Source organism: Mus caroli, chromosome 3 (genome assembly GCF_900094665.2).
Source record: "Mus caroli chromosome 3, CAROLI_EIJ_v1.1, whole genome shotgun sequence".
Classification (NCBI taxonomy): domain Eukaryota; kingdom Metazoa; phylum Chordata; class Mammalia; order Rodentia; family Muridae; genus Mus; species Mus caroli.
The window spans coordinates 130575810-130587219 of NC_034572.1; the positions used below are offsets into that span (position 1 = coordinate 130575810).

The 11410-nt window shown below is 34.2% G+C and overlaps 1 protein-coding gene across 1 annotated transcript in view; it reads left to right on the forward strand.

Moving 5' to 3' along the window:
- Positions 1-11410, forward strand: part of Emcn (endomucin) — an 85417-nt gene that overhangs the window by 37872 nt on the left and 36135 nt on the right. The window contains exon 4 of the mRNA XM_021158495.1: positions 9534-9647. Within this exon, the coding sequence (XP_021014154.1) occupies positions 9534-9647 (114 nt within the window). The remainder of the gene's footprint in view (positions 1-9533; positions 9648-11410) is intronic.

Consider the following 11410-nt stretch of genomic DNA (forward strand, 5'->3'; position numbering starts at 1 on the left):
GGCATATAAAGTTTGCGTGTCCAATGGGCCTCTCTTTCCAGTGATGGCCTACTAGGCCATCTTTTGATACATATGCAGCTAGAGTCAAGAGCTCCTTTTTGTAAAAGTTTGAATGCCCCTCATTTTGGCTGCTATTCTCTTCAGGATTCTTGGGACTCCTGCAGCTTAGTTTCAGTGTCTTGACCTCTTCCTAGGAATTCATTCTTAGGAATGAATCCCAGAGGGGATCAAGTTACAGTTCATCCCATATATTTACATCTACGTGGCACAATATGTAAATTAACAAATACACTACTTTTCATCCAAAAGAAAGAGACCAAAGGAGTCTTCGGTAAGCCTCTGCTGCTTCTGTTTCTGCTGAAGCTTAGAAATATCTTCCTAGGACATTTACTGTAGACATCAGGACAACCCACATCTTACCATAAGCTCATTACGATTGTCCCAGAAGGCATTGAGGGAACCCAGACATTAATTAAATCTGTTCCTGACTATGATCTTGTTACAGAGACAGAATTTCTATAAAGTACTGACTTTAAGTCATTCTTGAATAGGAATCTTTCACAGCTATTACTTTTAAAAAACATAAGAAATAAATTTGATTTCTTTGTATTTGTTGATATTTGCTTTGAGTTCTACAACAAGGTCTGTTTTACAGAATCTCTGGAACCTTCTCTTATTGAAATTTTATGATTTCATAACACATTTAGGCCTTTTACTTTAGGAGTTTATCTTTGTTTGCAGTATCAGGTAAAGGTCCAGTTTCATTCTTGGATTATGGCAATCTAATTTCTTGCAACCTTTATTGAAGAGATTATTCTTTCTCCTCTGTGACCTCTAGCTGTCATGTCAACTATGATTTGTTTTTATTGTTGGTTCTCGTCTTTGCCTGTTTGTTCACTGTTATGTATGTGATCTATACCAGTACCTGAAATGTTGATTATTATTGCTTTGTATTATTGTCTAAAATGTATGATGGTTTCCATTTTTTTATTCTTTCTCAAAATTGCTTTGGTTTACTAGGTATCTTTTTTTAGGATTTTTGTTTCTTTGTTCATATGAAGAATATGATTGAGATTTTACATCAAATTACACATTGCTGTGGGAATTAGAGAGATTTTTAACAGTACTATTTCTTATGATGATATTTCTGTTTTTGTTAATTTTATTTTTTCTAGAATTGTCTTATAATTCTCAATGTTCAGAAACAACACCTCTTAGATTAAATTTATTCATAACTAGGTACAGAGCATCTTTTAAAAATAATACTGAGCCAAATATCATTTCTCAACTGTAGCATTCAACAGCATATGCCTCAGTCAATGCTAATCTGGTCAGAATTTATTCTCCTATGCCAAATTTATTTTTAAAAGCATAATTTTACTGCAGGTATCAGATAAAACAGTATTCTCTTTTTCTATTAGATATTTTCTTTATTTACATTTCAAATGTTATCCTCTTTCCTGTTTTTTTTCTCTGAAAACCCCTATCCTATCCTCACTTCCCCTGCTCAACAACCCACCTACTCCCGCTTCCCTGTCCTGGCATTCCCCTACACTGGAGCATCAAGCCTTCTCAGAACCAATGACCTCTCCTCCCATTGATGTCCAGCAAAGCCATCCTCTGCTACATATGCAGCTAGAGCCATGGGTCATTCCATGTGTACTCTTTGGTTGGTAGTTTAGTCCCTGGGAGCTCTAGGGGTACTGGTTAGCTCATATTGTTCCTCCTCAAACCCCTTCAATTCCTTCTGTCCTCTCTCTAGCTCCTTCATTGGGGAGCTTGTGCTTAGTTGGCTGAAAGCACCACCTCTATAACTGCATTCTCAATCACAAAGTTCCAAATATATAAAGCAGGATATCATCTTTCCTATAAAATTAAAAATAATTAACTTTTCCTCTTAAGCCAATCTCTTGTAATAACACAGTTAATTGCTAATACATTTCATATCTTCTTTATTGCTTCTTACAATTAATTCAGTTTCCAAAATGGATAAAACTAGTCTCATATTGAAAATTCCCAAATAATGGAGTTAATTTTGCACTTATATTGTGCTCAACACTAAGCAAAAGTTGACTATTAGGAAACAGGCAAAATCAGTTCCCTTTAATGTTGTGCTAGTACTGGTTTGACTACTTCAAGCATGCTCCATACTAGATTTTCTTATTGCTACTCCTATACAGATAAAACTGATTTCTCCTTGTCTCTTGCATATGCTACATACACCAAGACCTGAGATTTCAAATGACATGGACTTGAAAACCATAGGTTTTAACAATAAAAGTAATACTATCTTGAGGTTACAATTCTCCTGTAAATTAAAATTCAAACCAAAAGCACATTGAGATAGCCCTTTACCTCACTAAGAGAGGTTCTTCTCATAAAGCAGTAAACATGGTACTGGTAAAGAAAAATGTACCTATTTTAGACATTATTGTACAAAATCATATAAACAGTTCTTGAAATAATTAACACTTAAACAATGATAAGATCCAGCAGCCTCATTTCTGGTTATATATCCAAGGGAATATATGACCATCTGAAAGAGATGTCTATATGCCTACGTGCATTGTAGGACCATTTGCAATGGTCAAGAAATAGAACCTACCCAGCAACTAATAATGTACTTGTGGACAAACATTCAACCATAAAAATAATGAAATCCTAACAAATGGGTAGAGATGGACACTGTACTAAGTTTAATAAGCCAGAAATAAAAGAAAAATAGCACTATTCTCATTTGTATGTAGAATCTAAAATAATTATCATAGAAGCTAAGATTACAAGATAGTTACCAAGGACTAAGAAGAATAGGACCAAGGGAGAATTACACAAAACTTTCATGAGGTAAGAGTAAAATTTTCTGGTCTTCTCTTCTGGTGTACCATATGGTGAGTATTTTTTTTTAAATAAAAATAAATTGTCATAAAAAAAAAAACAAGAAGGATTTTGCAAGCTTCTAATCATAAAGACATGACAGTATTTGAGGAAATATGTTTACCTTGATCTCAATATTACACGAGAAAGATATATATCAGAAGAGAACATGATCCTTCTAAAATGTATAATCTTTATGATTTAAATTTTACAGATTTAATTAAAATATTAAATTTTGCTTATTGAATTTAATCCATATAGCATCTTCTGAACTTAATTAAAATATTAAATCTTGTTTATTAAACTTAATGTATATAGCATGCTCTGAAGTTGCAGCACAAGTTACGTTCAGTCCAAGGGGGCACACACTGTAATCTGAGGAAAGTAGAGAAACTGAATGAATGCAATGTATAAGTTTAAAGGCCTCCTTCACCACGAACTTCCTGTCACTCTGGAGTAGCCAGTGCTCACAAGCTAGAGCCTGGAACACACTGTATGTGAACCAAAAGATCCCATCGGGGTATGTATGTGACAAGGATCACACATTAATAATCATCTATCATGCATGTGTGGATCTTTCTTTTCTTGGATCAGAATTCAGAGCATATAAGCATCTAGCACCAGAAATGCCAAGCCTTTACATCTGTGCTTGTCTTCTGCTCCACACCTTCAGTCTGTCCTCTCTATGTCCTACTACATATATTTTAAAGTACATTATCTTCACAGCATCCAAGGCTCTCTCCAGTTCCCCCCTCTGCAGGGTAGCCATTCACCAGCCCCAGACTGAGTGTGGAGTCTCAGTTCACTCCCATCCATAACGCTCATGTTAAACAAGCAATTTTCAACATCAAGTCTTGGGTGTCAGACCCCTGAATCTTCTATTATTTTACTCTTGTTTTTAGCTTTTAATCTAGAAACCTTCTACATATCTCTTGGCTGTGCATCATCTCTTTGAACAAAAATAATTGGCAAGTGACATAATCTTACTTGTCAATTTCTGCTTCTCTTGCTGTGCTTTGGGTCCAACCCAGATGATCATTGCCTGGAACAATGTTTTGAAGTGATTCATTCCCAGTTTTCGTGCAATGAGTTTAAGAATTTCAAATCTTCCATTTAGTTGTTCGGTGTATTTTTAATGTGTATTATTTGCTTTTTGAACAGAATATAAGGTACAGTTCATTTCAGTCTTCCATTTAAGCATCTCTAGTTTTCCAGGATCTTTCGTTGTTCTTTATTCAATGAATGTCTGGGGTACTTTTGTTGGGAATCAGTAGGAGTGGTAAATCCTGTTAAGGATCTTGTTCTGTTCTTGGTTCATGTGTTTGTTTTTATACCAATACCCTGTTCTGTGACAGCTCTAGCTTTGTAGTGTATTATGAAGTCAGGTGGTGAGACGTATCATATGATTTCTTCTGCTCATGACTTAATTTTGCTCTTCGCGATCTCTCGCACCGCCATATGAATTTTTAGTAACTTTTTGTAGTTTTTTACGTAATGTCACTGGCATTTTTATGTAGTTTGCTTTGGGTAATATGGATATTTTCCTAATAATTCGCCCAATTCATGAACTTAAAAGGACTTTTCATTTTGTATGTATGGTGTGTGTTTTTAAATGTTAGCAGTATTTTCAACTTTTATTTATTCATTAGTTAGGCATATTCTAGATACATCATTGTTTGGAGTAATTATTCTTTTTCATTTCTTCTCTAAAAACTTACTTTTGGTACATAAAAATATTATTGATATCTATGCTGATTTTGTATTCTATTACAATATAGTATTGATTTTATTCATAAGTTCTAATTGTTAGTGGATAAAGTCTTCAGGATGTAAAAATTATATTTATATTTTCTTTATGTCAGCAATTACTTGTATCTATATATGCATGCAACATGTATGCCGTGCCAACAGATGGCAAAAGGGAGCATTGGGTAGGCTAGAACTGGAATACAGATAGTTGTGAGCCATCTTGTAGGCTCTAGGAACTGAACCCAGGTTTTCTGCAAGGACAAGTGCTCTTAACAACTGAGTCATGTCTTCAGCCCCCTTCAGGGTTTGATAGACATTGAATCAACTGGAAACGTGATAATCTGACTTCATTCCCTTTAACTTTATATAGTTTCTAATTTTTCTTTTTTTCCTTTCATAGTTGTGACTAAGATGTCAGTTCTGTATTTAGTTACAGCTATGATATTGGGTGCATCTTATTCTGAATTTTATAAAAAAATATCAGCTTTATCAATTCAATATAATGTTGAATTGATTTGACATATGTAGCCTATATTATTGAGTTATTATTCTTGTATGTTTAATTTGTTGAGGACATTTATCATAAGACACCATTAACTGCCATCTATTAAAATGATCATATGACTTTCATACTTCAGTCTGCTGGTTAGATTTATTGCACAAGCTTGTTTGTCTATATTCCATCATCCATGTACCCCTAAGCTAAAACCACCTTGATCATTTTCAGTGATCTCATTCATAGATTCAATCTTCAGGGACTTCCAATTTTATGAATTAAATTTTTCTTGATAATTCAGTACACATGGACAACACATTCTGATCTTCCCTACTTTCATATCATTTTGTTTTGGTTTTGACTGGATGATTTTTAACAAGGGTCATATGACAAAATGTTTGGAAAAATCAATTGGAGCTTGGCAGGTTCACCATTATAGATAGAACTGAAGAAAATTACTGACCCTCTCCCAGAATCTATTAGTAACCAATAGTTCAGCAGAGGGAAGTAGGGCCCATGACCCCCTCTCTGATCCACAGATAGATATAACTATAATGGATATCATGAGAAGGTTTCCCAGAAATTTAGACATAGAACTACTATATAATACAACTCTACCAGCCCTGGGATTGAATCCAAAACATTCTACATCCAACTATAGACACTTTATCTTCCATGTTCATTGCTACTGTAGTCACAGTATCCAGAAAATGGAAGTAGTCTAGTTCTCTATCAACTGATGAATGGATGATAAAAATGTGACACATGTATGAAGTGAAATTTTATTCAGGTATAAAGAAAGACATGTGTAAATTCATGAAATTGAAAAAGTTATCCTGAGTAAGGTAGTGAACCAAGCCCCGAAAGACAGACCCTGCCTGTTCTCACTCTTCCATGGATCCTAACTTCAAACTTTTACATCTGTGTGTTTAACTTGGAGCACTTCTAGAAGTCAAAAATCTATAAACAGGTCTTTGATGGGGTCAATGCCCAAAGGCAAGGGAACTATTATAATATACATTTCCATTTCTATGACAACCTTGCTTTCTGCCTATGTAGATCTTTACTAGTAAAGTGAGTTGGTGGGTGTTTTTACATTTTTAATCAATTTTAACAGTTTATATGTTGTACTTGAAGGAGATTTAGGCCAATTTATATTCAAAATTAATTTTGAGACCTTTGGCTATCATTTGTCTTGTTTTCTTCTGTTTGCTTTTTAATATTCTGTATTTCACATCCCTTATTTTTTTTATTAAATGTGTTGATTTATTGAATAAACAGCACTGGGTTCTTTGTGAATCTGCTCTTCTTGTGGAATGTGCACTTTTACTTGTGCTGGTGAGAGTAATTATCTTTATTTCACTTTGCAATGGGGCTTCTTTAAGCATCTTCTGCAATGCTGGTTTGATGGACAGGAATTCCCTTTGGTTTTACTCATTTTTGGACATTGTTACTTCCTTTTGATTTCTTAATCTCATGGAGTACAGTAATGTTGGTTGGCAGTTTAATCTTTTAAGCCTTACACTATGTCTTTCTATTTCCTCCTTGCCTGTGGGATTTTTGTCAGACAATCTGCCTTTAGTGTAATGAGGAGAATACTACACTTTCTTTCCTTCAGATTTTAGAACATTTTATTATCTTAAACTCTAATATGTAATGGTGAAAGACTTTCTGGTCATTTCTCTTGGTATCTAACTAGTCTCCTGTGCATAGACTTCCCTATTAATCACAAGATTTAAAATGAGTTCTACTAATATTTTTCTGCAAATGAAGTTTCTATGCCCTTTAACATTCCCCCTCTTACTTTGGGTGGGTATTAAAAATAGTGTTTTTCTATTTAATGTCATCTTGAAAATCCCTGATGCTCTCTTAACCCTTTCTTCCTGTTTGCTTTATCTTTCTTCCTTCTTCCCCATTTCCTTTCTTTCTTTTCCTTGTGACAGGAACATTTCAAGAGGAAACATTTCAATGTCCCAAAAACGTTGCCTCAGCTTCACAGCTTCTCCCTTTCTCATGATCTAACCTGTTATTGGGGCTGTAACAATTTGATTTTCTGAACTCTTCATTTATAAGACATCTTCACATCTGGCAAATTTCCCACTCTTATTCTACCATTTTTCTACACTCACTTAAAGGTTTGACTGAATTCTCCTGGATTTCTCTATCTTTTAATGTTTATTCTTTTAAATTCTAGGACTTTAAAAATAATTTTTATTGCTAAATAATTCCCATAGCATACAATTTGTCCATTTCAATTCAGCAGTTATGAGTCTAAGCATTCATTTTTACATATATTTTGCAATTTCATACACATAGACAATGTGTGATCATATTCATTGCCCCATGAACTTTATTATTTCTCACCCCCATTTGCCCTGTTTTGCTATCCCAACTAGTCCATGCCTACTTTCATCATGTCCTTTTTAGTCTTTTAAGTTCTTCATTGGCATTGTATTCATTAAATTTCCTTGAGATTTGTTGTTGGATATATTTGTCCCGTTTAAGAGCACCTTACTGCCATGTTTTATGATAGTCCTGTGCACCTACAATGAGATTGGATGTCTGAGAAATCATTTATATCTCACACTTTTATAATGCAGTCATATCAGCAAGCTGACTTCTTATAATGGGAAGGTATAAGATTGTAATACAGTGAAGTTGATTACTGCTAGCTGGACACCATGTGTCATCTCCATACAGGAGATATCTGTCTCTTTAATGACCCTATGTAGAGTGGGTAGCATGAAAGAATCAGAGAACTACTGGCTGTTTGGAAAAATTCATAGTGAGACACTCTTAAGTGTTCTGTCTGATGTGGTGTGGACAGCAGTGTGTATAACTTCACCGGGTGTCCAGTTACACATTGGGAGTGGCTACCTTACCAAGTGATAGAGATTCCCTCAGGCACTGTCAATGGCAATCCAGCCACTAGCAAGGGCCTCTGGTGTGGGGGGTCTAGGTGTGATAATGATCCCAAAGCATTTATCATCTGTCCAGTCAGTGGTCCAAGTAGATGTTACATTGGGGCAAGACAGCACCCTTGCTTACACTATGTGAAGACCTCAGTCAGGAAGATTTTAATGTTCCATTTTAGATCATCTGAGGAGTTCTTATCGAATAGTTTTTGAAGGGGAACTTCTCTTATGACATTTCCCAAGCATGTACTGAGATGTTGGTAGGAAATAGCTGTGTGTGTCTTCCATTCTCAAGTGTTGAATCTGCACTTGGGACTGAGGGTGGGCATCATTCCCATTTCTGAGGCACCAAAAGCACCAATGTTCTTCGGCAGTGAGGCCCAGCAATGCTTTCCCAAGTTTTTTCCTCACTTTTACACTTTGTGATGCCTCTGGGTATAAGCTCTACATTTTCTTTCTCATACAGGATTAACTATGTGATTTACATTTAAATGTCAGTTTTGTTTCCATATTTAAATCCTGAAGTGTTTCTGCCTGAGGATATCTTTATTTACTAAGAATCTTTCTAAACTATTCGTTCTCACAAATGCCTCAGTACCACTAGTAATTTACTTTATATATTCTTGTTTATTGTCATAATTTCAATAATTTTTGCACTGGAGAGGATCAGAAATCTCTTCTGCAACCCATTCTATAATAAGAATCTTCTAATCTACTTTCCTGACTAGTTCCAGCTAACTTCAAATCTAAGAAGGACAAACTGTATATTGAGAATTATGGATTTCTTTTACTAGCCCAATGTCCCTATACTGAACTTTGAAAACACTAAAAAGTACCAGTCATTTATAAAATAATTGTACAAATATATGTTGTTTCAAGTCAACATATTCTAGTGTTTTTTAAAAATCTTGGCTTATCTTAGCTGTTAATTTTCCTTTAAAAAACTGAAGAAATATAATCTTTAATAGGTTCTATTGATCTGGCTTGTGTATGTGTATGAAATGCATTCTTGGGAAGCAAGAGAGCCAAAGTGTTCTCTTTAGCTGCTGCCACTTCTATGTCTTCATCATCCCAGTAGTGACTGTGTTAACAAAACAAAAACAAAACAAAACAAAACAAAACAAAACAAAACAAAACAGAAAAACAAAAAACAAAAAAATTGGTAGATTCCAGACATGACTCTCATCACTTGAAAGCTATGTAGCTAGACAAATTTCTGGACTCTCTGCGTCTCACACATGATATTTTCATTGATTATTATGGAATTAATAGTATCACATATGAAAGCAGCCATAGCAAATGCACAGGAAACTCTAACATCACTCTACTTTCTTAAGGAACTACCTAGATCATTCTAATGGTGGCCATTAGAATGCTAGATTTCTAAATATTGGTCAAAATATTTTCAGTAATGAATCTTGAAGTTGTAAACAGATATGGGCACAAGTGTCAATGAAACTAGCTAGTGATGTATATATTTCTCTCTTTTTCATACATAGTGGGAACAACAACTGAAGGTCCCCTAAAGAATGAGTGTTCCACTATAAAAACAACAGTGCCAAATACTCCAATTTCAAATGCTAACTCAACGCTACCAGGTCCCCAGAACAAGGGTAAGTATGATGACTTCTGCTGCTCTGCTGTGCTAATCTCTTGGGTGGGTTTTGTTTCAGAATGTTTTCCAGCCCTACAAGAAGTCAGTGCTCTGCCTGCACATCCTTCTACTTACCATCAAACAAGGCAACCATTTGGCAACCTTGACTGGATTCTTAACTTACAGTCTATACACAGCCACAATGGTGTGGGTGTCAGTGCAAATTAAGATAAAGTTGAGTGGTCGTTTTCTAAATCATTTGTCTACGAGAAGACAGTCAGCAAAATACGCAACTCTGATAACACTAAAACATTCTCTCAAAAAGCAACCTACTGAAAATTATTCTTGTAGATATAACTTGAAAAGATTTAACATTGAAGGAAATTAAAAGGGAAATTGGAAATATTCACAACTCCAACATATATTTTATGAAAATAAATTATGTTAATTTTCCCAAAGTCAGGGAAGTTCGAAAAATTTAATTTTTCCTTTTTAAGATCTAAGACATAGTTTCTGCTAAGTGCTATAACCAGAGGCTCTAAATAGTACATAAGTGGATAGATAAAGGATTGATGAGAAGATAATGAGCATTATTCAGGTATTAAGGAAAAGGTCAGATTTTTATTAGTATGTGGAACAATCATGTATACAGGAAATAAAACTCACAATTAAATTATAATAACCATAAAGAAATTCTAACACAAAATGAAGGTGTTAAAAAAATCTTACTTTACATATTATCAATGCCAATCCAAAGAATTAAAAAAATTATTTCATCTAAATTAATATCAAATGGTAGCAAATATTTAGGGATAATTACAATGAGACAAATGCAGTATCTGTCTACTAAAAGCAGTAAATACTCTATTGTATCAGTATCTAGATAACTGGATATTATATATTCTTGAATTACAAGACACTATTTTGAAGAGTTCTCCAGAAATTGATAAACAACCCATTATATTTTAGCAGAGTATATACAGAATTAAAGAAGTATTTTTAAGATACACACACACACAAAAAAAAAATTCGTATGGGAATGAGAATGTAGACTGACCAAAACAGTTCTGATAAAAATAAATAAATAAGTAAAGTGCATGGATTTACAGAGCTCAGTTTCTAAACGTATTCCATGAATGTATTAATGTATAATATTAATCATTAATGGAATTAAACTTATTCCATGAATGTATTAATCCATGGATTAATTGAACCTCAGGGATATTTTGTTTAATGAAGGAATCATAGACAAAATATGATGGAGTTTTATCCCAAGCACCCATGTCCCCCAAATTGCTGGCTCGCAGATTCTGATGATCCCCCTTCACCTTAATTTTATGGCTGATAATTCCTCAGGTCATGGTTATAAGATAAAAGGATTTGTGTCTGACACAATCCTAACATCTAGAGAAAGGGGAGCATGCTTTAAAAGAAAAGATCTAATAAGGCTTGTTGTTTAGCTCCTCTTCAGAAAGTAGAATGGGCATAAGATATCTCTATAAATTTTAGCATTCTTTTTGAATCACATTCATTTCTTTCATGCTATGCTTTCATTCTGTCTGTAGATGATTAGCTTCTAAAATTATAGAATTTTAAAAAGAGAAATGATCATTGATTTATTCCTCTAATATTATAAAGAAATGTGGGTTTGTTTAATGGGTTTATTTATGAACACTCTTTTGCGAGGTCACCTGTGTGTCATCGCTACTCTCATTTTTTTTAATTTATTTTTTATTAGGTATTTTCCTCGTTTACATTTTCAATGCTATCCAAAAAGTCCCC